Source organism: Petaurus breviceps, unplaced genomic scaffold (assembly GCF_028583685.1).
Source record: "Petaurus breviceps papuanus isolate PSGF00001 unplaced genomic scaffold, PetGlider_PUasm1.0 90925, whole genome shotgun sequence".
Classification (NCBI taxonomy): domain Eukaryota; kingdom Metazoa; phylum Chordata; class Mammalia; order Diprotodontia; family Petauridae; genus Petaurus; species Petaurus breviceps.
Window position 1 is genome coordinate 17,454,894 of NW_027187380.1, and position 13,095 is coordinate 17,467,988.

General features: G+C 42.9%; 1 protein-coding gene and 1 long non-coding RNA gene across 2 annotated transcripts in view; one reads left to right on the forward strand and one right to left on the reverse strand.

Annotated features, from left to right (window-relative positions):
* Positions 1 to 259: 259 nt before the first annotated feature.
* SOX9 (SRY-box transcription factor 9) lies at positions 260 to 5,813 on the reverse strand. The gene is made up of 3 exons (XM_069076528.1): positions 4,981 to 5,813; positions 3,597 to 3,850; positions 260 to 3,019 (listed from the first exon to the last, which is right to left on the reverse strand). Exons 1-3 carry the CDS (start codon positions 5,409 to 5,411, stop codon positions 2,166 to 2,168), a joined length of 1,539 nt encoding a protein of 512 aa, XP_068932629.1. The 5' UTR covers positions 5,412 to 5,813; the 3' UTR covers positions 260 to 2,165.
* A 152-nt stretch (positions 5,814 to 5,965) lies between these two features.
* The window catches only part of LOC138152267 (uncharacterized), a 54,768-nt gene continuing 47,638 nt past the window's right edge, over positions 5,966 to 13,095 (forward strand). Inside the window, exon 1 of the long non-coding RNA XR_011166070.1 lies at positions 5,966 to 6,022. This is a non-coding gene — a long non-coding RNA (uncharacterized lncRNA). The remainder of the gene's footprint in view (positions 6,023 to 13,095) is intronic.

A 13,095-nucleotide genomic window follows, 5' to 3' on the forward strand; every position in this document is an offset into this window, starting at 1 on the left:
ATGTTTTTCTATCAGATTTATTAGAGTGGGACTTTTCAAGGTTAGCTTTCTGTGCTTAGGGGTGGGTGGATGTGGGGGAACAGGACTATTCATTCTCTGAACTGAGTCAGCTAGATCTGAAGAGAGCAATAGGACTAAATCCTTCAGTGGTTGCTAGGAACATGACAGCATCACACGGATGAAAGTACACACAAGCTTGTCAGCATCGAATCCTTTTCTTTCTCATTGGAAGCCTCTATTAATGAAAACCATTTGACTGTTTTCTATTTTTAGTACAATGTATATTTATTGTAAACAATAATATACAAAATGGTAAGTTTCACAAAGAGAACAAGGGGTTTAAAAAAAAGTGAAACAAATGAAAGACAAACACAAAACCAAACTTACCTAAAGACAAATATGATTTAAATGTCAGGTCTTTTAAGTTACAGAAATACTTTAAAAAGATCTGCTTTTATACAGAAATTGAAAGATGCCATATTAAAAGAGTTCTTTATTCTACGAATTCTAAAACTGTTAATATATCATTTTTAAATAAAAAAAAAGTTTGCTGTCTTTTTCAAAAAGCAGTCCTCAACTGTCCAGCATAGTCTAATTAGAGTAAGTTAGTCAGTCTATCAACTCCCTCCTCCCCCTCAGAAGAAAATATTCAGGGGAGTATGAAGATGATATATGCTTTTGTTTGGGGGTTGTAAACACACACACACATACACACACACACTCACATGCACATACATACACCTAAAATTTGGACAGCCTGAAGAACTGGGGCAGAAAATAATGCAAATGATTCTACATTTGGAATCTCATTTGTACAAAAAAGACAACACTTCCAGTTTTTAAAAAAAAACAAAACAAAAAGAAGAGGAAAATGTATTTGTACAAACCTAGGGCACAGATCCCAAAGAAACTTTTTTTTAATAATAATTAAAAAGAATAAAGAGATAAATTAAAAAAATGGTTACAGTTAAGGCCATAATTTAACAATAGGTGACCAAACCCTTCAAGGAAGTCTCCAACAACCTACTAATTTTAAAAGTTTTTTTTTTAAAAGAGGAAGATCAATTTTTTAAAATTAAAACCTCTTTTCTTACAAAATAAATAATTATAGCATGTGGAATGTCTTAAAGGTATACTGTTTGCATTTGGGGGCTTAGAAAATGGTTTAGGAGTACACTCCAGCATATGGTACCTGGGCGGAGAAGGGGCAATAGGGAAGATATTTTGAGGACACTTAAGTTTGCTATTGAGACTTCCCAGGAAACTGTTTTTGCCTCCCTTGGTGCCTGCCTTTGGCAACTTTTCTCTAAGGACTGCATGGAGAAAACCCACCCAAAGACCACGTGAGCTATTCCTAGTAGCATGATTTTAAGGCTCAAGGTATTTTTCTTTTAATAAAAATAAGAGCAAAACTTACCCAAGGCTCCTCCAGATTCCTGTCTTTATTTCCATTCTAAAAAATCAGGCCTTTTTAATTTTTCTTTTTGAGGCAGCCTCACCTTGAATCTTTCAGACTTTAGAATTGAGGAAAGCTAACCCCCAACACTGATCACACAACAAGGGTTTTGTTTTGGGGTTAATGCACACATACAATTTTAAGAGAAGACATATCTGTACAAAAATACCTCTGACTTCAAGAAAAGCTAGGGCATACTTTCACTAAAGAGTAGTTTTAGCTGTTGGAAAAATAAGAGCATTTAAAAAATTCTCTCTAAAAATATGTATAAATCCCCTCAAAATGATAATGAATCATACACAGTACATACTAAAAAATATTTAAAATAGAGAATATTCCTCACAGAGGACTCTTTTTTTCTTTAATTACAGCTAAAAAATAATTACAAAATCCAAGCACAGGAAAAGAAAGACTGAACTACAGCGGCTATATGATTCTCCATCAATCTCTGTGCTTGCCTTGAAGAACATTTAAAGTTCAATTCTGGAATGATTGTAGTGAGTTCTGCTGGTCTATCCATGGGGAGTGGTCTGGCCACTGATTCTGGAGAAGGCTCTAGTGCATTTGGACAACTTTTCTGCTTTGTGTCTGTTGTTGCCTTTAGTGTCTTTGAAGAATAAAGGGGGGAAAAAAGCAAATGTCCAAAGGTTTAATTATTGCTGCTGTGGTTTTTTTTTTTTAATTAGGAATATTATTTTTCTTATTCTCCTTATGGTCTGGTGAGCTGCGTGTAGACCGGCTGTTCCCAGTGCTGTGGGCTGTGGGTCTGGGGGATGGAAGGGACGCCAGTTGTGTCAGCAATAGGGGTGTACATGGGTCGCTGGGCAGGGTTCATGTAGGTGAACGTGGAGTACAGGCTGGAGCTCTGGCCTGCAGCATGGCTATAGTAGGAGTTGGAGTTCTGGTGGTCTGTGTAATCATACTGGGATCGAGTGATAGTAGGGTAGGAGGGGCTGTAATGGGGTAGGCTGAAGGGATTGTAGGGGATCTGCTGCGGGGAATGCTGCTGTTGTTCACTGTAATGGCTGGGGCTCAGCTGCTCGGTCTTGATGTGTGTTCTCTGGGACTGGCCCTGTTCACTGCCCAGAGGAGTGAGGGTGTGGGCCTGAGATGGTGCTTGTGGCTGCTGGGCTGACTGCTGCTGCTGCTGCTGTGGTGTTGGCTGCGGCTGGGCCTGAGGAGGCTGAGGTGGTGGAGGAGGTTGTTGAGGAGGTGGGGGCTGCTGAGGCTGCTGCTGTTTTGACATCCACGAAGATGGGGGGGCAGAGGTGCTGCTGATGCCATAGCTCCCTGTGTAAGTAACCTGACCAGGCTGGCCATGAGTAACCGGGACTCCTGGGTGGCCATTGGGTGGGAGATATTGGTCAAATTCATTAACGTCAAAGGTCTCGATGTTAGAGATGACGTCACTACTCAGTTCCCCTATGTCCACATCCCGGAAATCGATAGGGGGCTGTCTTCCCCCTTCCTGTAGGGGGCGTCCCTCTCTCTTCAGGTCAGCCTTGCCTGCCTGCACATCAGTTTTGGGGGTGGTGGGTGGGGTAGGTGGGCCCTGAGACTGTCCTGTAGAAAAGAAGAAACAGGAAAAGTCAATATTATGTTTGGTAAGTGCTTGGGCTGGATAACTGCATATACCTGTCTGGGAAACACTTTTATTGCCCCTGTTTAACTGCTAAGGTGTAATAAAGACCCTGACCTGAGCAGGTAGTGACCTGGAATGGAGATAAGTCACTGAATGATTAACCAAAAAGGGTGCACACCTAGCCACCTACTTTTTATTTTCGGTGGATCTGAAGTCAAGTAGTTCTGAGACACTAAACTGGGCACATTTTAGGCCAGCTGTAGTGTATTTGGCGAGTGCGTGGAGAATGAATAGGACTCTTCTTTATGGAGTATTTGAGAGCCTTTGCAAATCTGTAGTATTGCAACTTGGAACAAAAAAATGTGGCTGTTTCAATATGGCAGGTTGCAGAAATGCCCTGAATTTGCACATTTGTATGCAGAAGGCAGTGTGGGTCTTGCTGAGCCAGAGATGGTATAGGAGTAGAAATCTCCAAGGGGATGGAGGTAAGGGGGGGGGAGGGGGGCGCACAATGATGAATGTATCTGTGAATAGCTTGGGGAATGGGATAGGACATACCAGAATGCTCCCCAGGGGAGTGCACTTCACTCATGCCAGAGGAGGAGTTCGGAGAGTCCGCCTGCAGCGCCTTGAAGATGGCATTGGGTGAGATGTGTGTCTGCTCAGTACCTTCCTCCTGTTCCGCCTGTCCGTTTTTGACTGACTTCCTTCTCCGAGGCTGGTACTTGTAGTCTGGGTGGTCCTTCTTGTGCTGGACCCTCAATCGCTCTGCCTCTTCCACAAAAGGCCGTTTCTCACTCTCGTTTAACAGCCTGAGCAAAGAGGGGGAGAAGGGAGGAGGGAAGGTGAGACGAGGAGTATAGTTGTCAATTTGGGGAGGAGGTAAGATGCTGATATTGGACAACAGAGCTACTTTCCTATGAAACCTGTCTTAGAAGACTTATCTGGAGAGAATTGCGGTCTTCTTCCTGCTTTCTACACAAGTTGACTTGGCTAATAGAGGGATTTTAACTTTATTTTAAAAATAATTTTTAAAAGGTCATACAAATCTGTATTCTGTAGGTCAAATGAAGTAATTATCTTCATTTTCTTCTTCGTTTCCCCTCTCTCTTCTAAACTACCAAAAGATGGGCACTGCAGTCTGCTGCTTTTCTTTGGGGAATTTGCTATCAGGGCAAATATTCTCTCTCTCTTAAAAAAGTCGTCCCCCCCCCCCCCCGTAAATTGATTCACCTCCTGGTAAAAACGCTTTAAACTGAAGCCTCCTTTGCCTTTGCGCCCACGTTTCTTTCACCTTCCCCAAATCCAACCTCCTCTGTTCTTTTCATAGGCGCCAGTGTACTCTCCCCTCACCACCTTGGTAAAGTACCAGCCAGTTTCCCATAGTGAATTACAAAGAAACCATCATCAAAAGCAAAGAATTCCTCCTTACGCCCCAGCTCCCCTTTCTCCCCCCCCCCTTTTTGCCCTCCCCCTTTCTCTCGGGAAGATATCACTTCAGTGCCCTTAGAGAATTTGGCTGGCACGGAAACACACATACACGCACATCTCCATCGACTGCCTCCTCCCCTTCCCTTTCCCTGCCACTCAAGTTTGCAGAGTTTAATCTTCAATTGATCTGCTTTCAAAAAAATCTTCCTCCATCCCTCCCTATACATACTTCATACGCTCCTATTTTCACTCCCTCCCCCCTCACCTTCACGCGTAATATCGAACTAACCAAGGCCCCCTCTCCTTGCCTCCAGTAAGAGCACTCCAGCCCCTCCGGGTGAGTGTTGGAAGCTTAACTTTGCAAAATATGGCATCCAAATAATTTGGTCAAACAGAGCTGCCCAGTCTCGCGCCGCCAGTTCTTCCCCCACCTCCTCCCCAAACTCCAATTTCTTTCTGTTCCCTGCGGTCGGCCAGGGAGAGCGGATTGGCATCTCCTCGAGGAACATACCTCCAGAGTTTGCCCAGAGTCTTGCTGAGCTCGGCGTTGTGCAGGTGCGGGTACTGGTCTGCAAGCTTTCTGCGAGCCGCTTGCGCCCAAACCATGAAGGCGTTCATGGGCCGCTTGACATGTGGCTTGTTCTTGCTAGAGCCATTGACTCGCACGGGCATAGGCACCAGCGTCCAGTCGTAGCCCTTGAGCACTTGGCTGACTGCCTCCCGGATGCACACAGGGAACTTGTCCTCCTCGCTCTCCTTTTTCAGATCGGACTCGCCCTTGGGGAAAGTGTTCTCCTGGGGCCGGGTATTCTCAGTGTCCGAGCCCGAGCCCGAGGGGCAGGGCGAACCCGCCGAGTCCTCCGACATAGTGGGGCTGGGGGCTCCAGACAGGCCCTTCTCCTGCTCGTCGGTCATCTTCATGAAGGGGTCTAGGAGATTCATGCGACAGATCGAGGGAGGGGGCGGGTTACGAGAAAAGGAGAGCCGGGGCTCTGACTCAAGGCACTGCCAGGCGGGAGGCGTGGGATCCTCTCGCCTCAACTGGCCGGAGAAGGAGCAGTTGGCTGCACCGCAAGCTCCCGAGACTGCCGAACCGCCCTGCTGTAAAGATCTGCCGGGCAGCTGTGGGGTGTCCAGCCAGCCGCCACCCGCTTGAAGTTAGGAGATTCAAGGCACAGAACGAAATCAAAGGAGAAAAAGAGAGAGAAAAGTGGGTGCCCTTTCTCTTTTTCAAAGAAAAGTTCTTGGGGAGGGAGGGGGGAAGTGGCAGGGTCTGGAATCGAGGCTTCCCCAAAGCACCTATTCAATTTTCAAGGCTGGTTCTCTACTCTCCAACTCTCTGGCTCAGTCTCTTTAATAAATACTCCCTCACCTTAGAGACTTTTGGCCAATCACAGCCCAGCCTTTCACAGCTGATTGGCCAAAAGTTTTGGGGAGGGGAGCGCCGCTTGCAGTTCTGGAATGGGAGGGGCGGGATGGCAGTGGGGGTGGAGATAGGGTGTAAGGAAGGCGGGGGACCAGAAACGTTTGTGTGTGATTTTGCTGCACTCTTGGTATGTCAGAAGTTTGGTACTATCTCAGGGCAAACTACTCTGTGTGTGTGTGTGTGTGTGTGTGTGTGTGTGTGTGTTTGTGTGTGCGTGCGTGCGCGCGCGCGCGCGCGAGTGTTTGTCTAGACAGACATTAAAAAAAAGTTTTCAGTACGACTGAGGAGGTAGATGGAGTTTACTGTGGGTTTACTATGTGGGTTTACTATGGTTGGGAAAAACAAAAACAAAATTTAAACAGCAAAATGCCTTGGTGATTTAACGGCTGCTATTATTCCACAACAATCCGCATAAATAGATTAACGTGTCATGCTTCGCTGTGGTTGGTGTCGCTTTTCAAATATGCTGTGGAGCTGCTGTTTCAAACCCAGGTAGCGCCCACTAAGCTAATGCTGGGCAGCGCTGGAATTCAGGTTCTCCATCCCCTCCCCCTTCCACTCCATGCGCACTGGTGGGTAGATGACAAATAACAAGCCATTTAGAACTTCTACCCCATCTTGCACCCCACTCCTCACCCTGGTTTTATCGCACAATCTATACATAGGTGTTCTAACAGGAAGGTCTCATCTTCTATAAAATATGCGACTAGAAAGACTTTGCTCATGGTTCAAAGCTTTCCATAGATAATAGAGAAGCAGTGAGGGACAGTTTGGCAAAGGTTTGTCACTTAACATCCCAAACAGGATCACGAAAAAAAAAAGCTTCACTTTAGTTAAGTTGTAATGTACCTTTTACTTTGCCTAGGGAAGAACGCTAGGCATTTTCACTTTCTTCTCCCTTCAAACTCTACTGTAAGAAGGTTGGGGATACCTTTTTAGCCGAGTTTGAAAAGGTTTTATCTCTCTCCACTGAAAACTTTTAGAAGAGGAATACTCAAGGAAGCTAAAGTCCAGTAGTGAATTTTGAGATTGTGTTGAGCACAAGAACAGTCTTAGAAGCCCTGTGGGATTTGAATCTTAAAAATTTCACAAAACATGAATAATTTGGAATAACTTGTCGTTTTTACACGAGCCACCCTCTTTTCCCACTCTTAGGCATTTTCACTTGGTATTAGATGATATTTTTGGAGGGGGGAGGTTGAATTTTACGAGCAGTACATAAAATGTCTCTCCTAATTTAATTTGAAAATAGCTGGCAGTGTTCGATGGTTTTCTTAAAAAGGAAAAAAAACTTTCTTTTTCTCGTGGAGGGCTTTAAAGTTTTTGGCTCCTTTTCTCTAAAAGAAAGTATATATTTTTTTTAAAGAAATGTTTGTTCATTACAATGTGGCCACAGTTGTATGACTTAGAAATAATACTTATTTAACGCTAGGGAAAGTAAAATCTTAACCGTCTGCATAACCATGTTTGTATGTTGAAAAAATTGTCATACAACCAACTGGAATCTGCATCTGTTTGCATTGGCAAGTAGGATGCAACTAGGATATATTGCTTTCTTGGGGTGGGGATGGGAGAATGGAATTGTGTCCTGTATTAATGTGTATTGAAAGAGGGAATAGTAAATGTAATTGTTTAATTTCTTGTCATCTGGATGTACTGCAAGAATGCATGCAGAGACTGCAAGCTATGAGCAGAGATTAAAAAAAATTATTGCCAGAATATTTAGAAGAGTTTTAAAATGCTAATTCTTGTAATTAATTACTAGCACAATGACAGTTAGGGGGACTTTGACCTTAAAAGTTTTTTAAAATATTTCTCTGAGTAGTTCCAGTACAATATATTATACATTATATATATGTAATACTACATTAGACATTATGTATTATATACTCATAGTTTAAAAAGCTCTAGCTTTGTGCATTTTTTGTGCATTTGCTACACGAATATTGCCATACCTTCTCAAACTTAATTGTAAACTTTCAGATAGACTTAAAAAAAGGAAAAAAGCTTGTAATTCTAGCATCATCCAGAGGGGGCACCAAAAGCTCAGAAAAGAACGAAGTCTACGTTTCTAGGAGGAATTTTGGAAAAACTTGGAAGGGGGAGGAAAGGCTCGAGTTAATCTGGAGCTCTCTCTCTCTCTCTCTCTCTCTCTCTCTCTCTCTCTCTCTCTCACTCTAACTTAACCCCTCCCCCCCCCCTCCCCCCACTCCGTCCTCCTCATCCTATTACTGTCGCTAGTGCTTTCTCTAAGTCTATGTAGTAGTTTTTTTGTCTATTTCTGTCTCTGTTTCTTTTTCTGGGTTTGTCTCTGTCCTTGTTTCTGGTATTTTTTTGGAGGGGGGGGGTTGTCTCTATCTGTTTCTTTGGGTCTCTGTCTTTGTATTTGCTTCTGTTTCTGTATGTCTCTGTGTGTGTCTGTCTGTCTTTCTGTTTTTCTCTGTCTCTCTCCCTAATGAGCTCCAACTTTTTTTTTTTGGTTATTCCTGGGCAAACCTGGGGGGAAGTTGAGATGTGAATGTATGGATAGATGTGTGGGTAGGAGTAAATGATGTTGGGGGCCAGGATGATCTAAGGAAATGTCAAAAGTTTTGATTCCTTACCAAATAGTGAAATACACGAACATTCTTACCCAAGGACACCCCAAGTCCAAATGCAACTCCCTCCATTGTACACTGAAAAGCCCAGTGCCATCTGCATGGCATGAATGTGCTGCTGAGAAGCCTTTATCCTTGGAGAAATTGATAAAAGTATGTACCAGACTTGTCAGCTGGTTCTTTCATTTGAAGGAAGTTTCTCAGAGAAACCCAGTTCTCCTCCAATTGTATCATTTCATTGGGTGTGACTAAACTTTCCCAGGTCATCCCTACCCAAGGGCCAATGACCCATTTCCCTTAGTGCTCACTCAAAGTTTCCTCTTTCAGGACACATGAATTTTAGGCAACAATTGACAAACCTGCAAATAGAGATATTTAAGAAAGAAAAAAAAGTGAATTGTTAACCTAAGATTCCTTCAAGTAGACTTCAAGTAAAATTTCTCAGTCTGATGGTTGTGTTGTGTGTGTGCATGTATATGTGCAGGCAGGTTAGGAACTGTGGAATGGTAATCTTGAAAAGAAGCCAATTAGTTTTTAAAACATAATGTTTAACAAATATCTTATTGTTATATATTTTAGGTGGTTCTCTCCACCATCTTGTTTTTGCCAGTTTTTAAGAGCACCAGGAATTTAACTGGACCCAGCTTAGAAGAGACAGGCATTGTAAAGTCTGCGGACTGGGCAGCTAGATGTGAAGGAGAGTCGGGCCTGGAATCCTAGAAAACCAAAGTCTGGGAGCTCCTCTATTTAACTTTCTCCCCTCTTTGTGTCTCCCCACCCCCATTCGCCTACTCTAAGAATATTTCTAACCTCTTTCTGGTAGAAGTGAGAGCCAGAACAGGATGAGATCGATCTGTTTGGAAGAAGCTGGTAAGATGGAGAAGTCAATACTAGGGCTTTCTGTTTAAAATGAAGCTAGATATTTTACTAGCAATTTTCTTCACTTAGACTACCGTCGAGCTATCCCTCTCGAGCAGTCCTGGGCACTTATTATGTGTCTTCAGAACTGCTGAAAAGTCGCTAATGCCCTTTTCCTTCCCCTCCAAAGAAAAGTACTAGTCTCTTACCCAAAGCAGAACAGCCAGAAAGCCATTTGGCTTGTTAAATCCCAGCTCGTGTAATTAATTCTTTCCTTTGTCTTGCTGGGCCTTTTTACTTTCTATGAGCCTGGAAGGAGCCTTTGGACTGAACCATAGGTAAGTGTGAGTCCCCTGGATCAACGTTTGGCTGAGAAGAAATAGAGACTGGGAACAGTAGCACCCTATCTTAAAGAATGTAGTAGGCACTCAATAAATATTTGTCGAATGAAAGAATACGTCATCTTTACTTATGATGTGTTTGTGTGTGTTTCGCATCACAGTTCAAGTCTCCATAAGCACGATACATAGAGGGTGTCCCAAAAAATCTTAATGCGGTTTTAAGCTATTAGAGCTTTATACACCTTTTGTACAAAATTGTGTGTATGTGCGCGCGCGCGTGTGTGTATGGATTTCCCTTTGGGAAATACTTTTCCAAATTTATAAGGATGCTGGATAGAGTATGAGGCAGCTAAAAGTTGTCGTCTAGATTCGGTAGAACAGAAACTCCTGTTTAACTTGTATTTCAAGGCAGAATTTCATCTCCCCGACCTTGATGATTTTTCGAATGCTAATGTATACACGTGCTTGTGTGTGTGTGTGTGCGCGCGCGTGTATGTGTGTCGCGGGGTGGGAGTTGGGGGCTCGAATCACCGCAGAGACTCTAGCTAAGCTGCGTGCGTGCGCGGTGTGCATTGTATTGAAGACTGTGGGATACTCAGAGGGCAAGGAGCCAGTCTGGTTAGCGAGCTAAGCGGGAAAGAAAAATCTACTGACCGCTTTCTTGTTTACAAGGCAGAGGGGAAGGAGGGAGGAAAAGCCCCAAAGAGTGTGGTTGGCTTTCTTCCCGAAAATCCGTGTCCTTAACTATGGGGCCCGCGCGCTGTCTGTCTACTTCTAATTGTCCCCAATTCATCCTTAAAAGTCTTGCGGGAATCTAGGGGAAAGTCAGGGAAGGATGATCCCAGGACAACATTTTTGGGATTCATTTAACTTTTTTTTCCCCTAAGTTTTAACCAGAGATGGTTTGGCTCAGCTGAATAAAGCTGAATTCAGTTGCCTGGCGTAGGCGCGGTGGGGCAGGGAACAGTGTTGATCAGCCCGGGTTAGCTGAGCCATAGACCCCTTTCTCCCCCTCAGCTCTTGTCTTGGCTTATTCCTCCTTTTCTTTTTCTCCCAAGGCTACTTTGTTTCAGTTATAGGGACGGCGGCAAAGGGGCAAGGGGCAGAGAGCAGTCACGGTACTATTAACACAGAGTGCAGGGGTTTTGAGGGGTTTGCTTGGAGGCAGTGGAACGGTTGGTGCTCATAGAAAGGTTGTCCTATATAGGAAAAGACTCTCCCAGCAAGAAGGAGCTTTTAACCCTTCTTTGGTAACAGTTCTAACTGCTAGATTCAGATTTGGGGCAGAGGACAATTCTGCTATTTCAATGCAGCAAAAAATCTTTGTAAATCCTTGAAAAGGGAGAGATCCTAAAAAAAACAATGCTAATTAAAATTAGTGTTATACCTGCCAAATATATACTGCCGTTTTTTATTCTGTTCTTAAGTGTGTGTGTGTGTGTGTGTGTGTGTGTGTGTGTGAAGAGGGGTATTTGTTGATGTGTGAATATAGAAATCTAGGTTAGCTTTCTAAAATCCTAGTTTTAGAAATTGTTCCCTTTTCTTTGAAGAACTTGGAAGGGGAATGGTTTAGGGATGGGAAATACTGAAATATACATCTGGTCGGTATAAAGGATTCCACACTATTACTCTCCTTTGCTTTCCCACCTTCTCTTGTAATTTATATATTTAAAGGAGTTGCAATGCCATCACCATCCATGTTTGTTAAGATCTTGGGCTATGGATCTGAGCAGTCTTGACTCTGTTACTAGGACAGGAACTAACCCTGACTGACACCCTAGACTACTATCAAAATAGGTCTTTTTTTTTTTTTTTCCCTTTGACTCCCTGCTTGATCTCAGAGGAATAGCAAAGAGTTTTAGTCTGGAAGTGAGTGACTTCCAAATGCTAGGTACCTGGAGCTGGTGCCATAAGAACCAATTTTGACAACATTCTGGGGAGTCTTTCAGGGGGTGCCTCTTAGAATGTTGCCTTCCAACAAAGTAGGGAACAAATATGAACTTTGGGGAAATGTTCTTTTCAGACTTATCCTAGTGTGAAATTCGCCTTCAAGCAAAAGCAAAAAACAAACAAAACATAAACACAAACAAAAACAATTCCCAAACCCTCCAAAATCCTTGCTAAACTGCTAGGGAGCCAAAGGAGGAAAGCTAACATACTATAACACTTTAAAGTGTGCAAAGTGCTTTAAATATAGTAACTCAAATGAGAGAACAAATCATTATTTGCCTTCATTCTCCTAAATAAGGAGTATGGAATTCTTTTCTTTCAAATCATTGAACCTTGAGACCTGGAGAAAAAAAAAGAGGGTCATTACAAATTGCTTCTAGTTTCTTCTTTTAAGGAGTCACTAGTCTCTTCAGAGCTTTAACCAAAAGTCCTATGGCTCACCTCCACTGGGAATTTCTGAACAAGAAGATTGACTTCCCCTGAATTCCCTACCTCTGTGTTCCTACCCTCATGTTCCTCTGCAGTGTCAACCTTTGAAGGTACTTGGATTCATAGTCTCCCTCATCTCATTCCTATTTCTCCCAAAGGATATAAACAGAACCTACCTGATTTTAAATTTTAGCTTAATATTTTTCCATTTTCTTTTATTCATGAGACTAAAGTAAAAAGTTCTGGGTTTCTGGCATGAAGATAATACTGGTAAAGAAGGTGTAGGGAATCTAGTTCCTTCCCTGCTCCTGTTTGAGCTTTTTAACCATTAAAATCACTTGCAGACAGACACAAAGCTCCACTTTTACCCTTTACAAGTGTAAAAGGCTGAATTCACTTTTGTTTGTTAACTACAAAATGTATTTGTTTACTACTAAAAAATGTATGCCTTTTCCTGAACCCAGGGAATGCTTCCACAGAGGTTCTTTCCCAAACTTCTCAGCATAGTATAATTACACTTGACAATCATTATTTACCAAAAAAAAAAGTTTCCCTTTGGTATTCCCCAGGGGCTTAGAGAATCCCCAGTGCCAATCACCAGGTTAGGATGTCTATTTGGTTTCCCATCTCATGACAAAACAGAGAAGAATTAAACAAATGTAAAAAATAATTTAGAGGGGGCAAGGCTACTTTGGTTTTAAATCTCTGGGTAAATGATCAATAAGGCAATAAACATTCATTAAGCACATGTGTGTCAGACACTGTGTTAAGCCTGGAGATACAAAGGAAAAAATAATCCCTGCCCTCAAGGAGCTTACATTCTGAGTGGGGGAGACAGCATACTCATGAGCTATCATATATACGTGCTATATACAGAAAAGAGAAGGTAGTGTTAAAGAGGAAGGCACTAGCAGCTGGAGGGTGTGAAGTAGTTTGTGCCAAATCTTAAAGGAACCTAGAGATTCTCCAAGGCAGAATGGAGAGAGAGAGAGAGAGAGAGAGAGAGAGAGAGAGAGAGAGAGAGA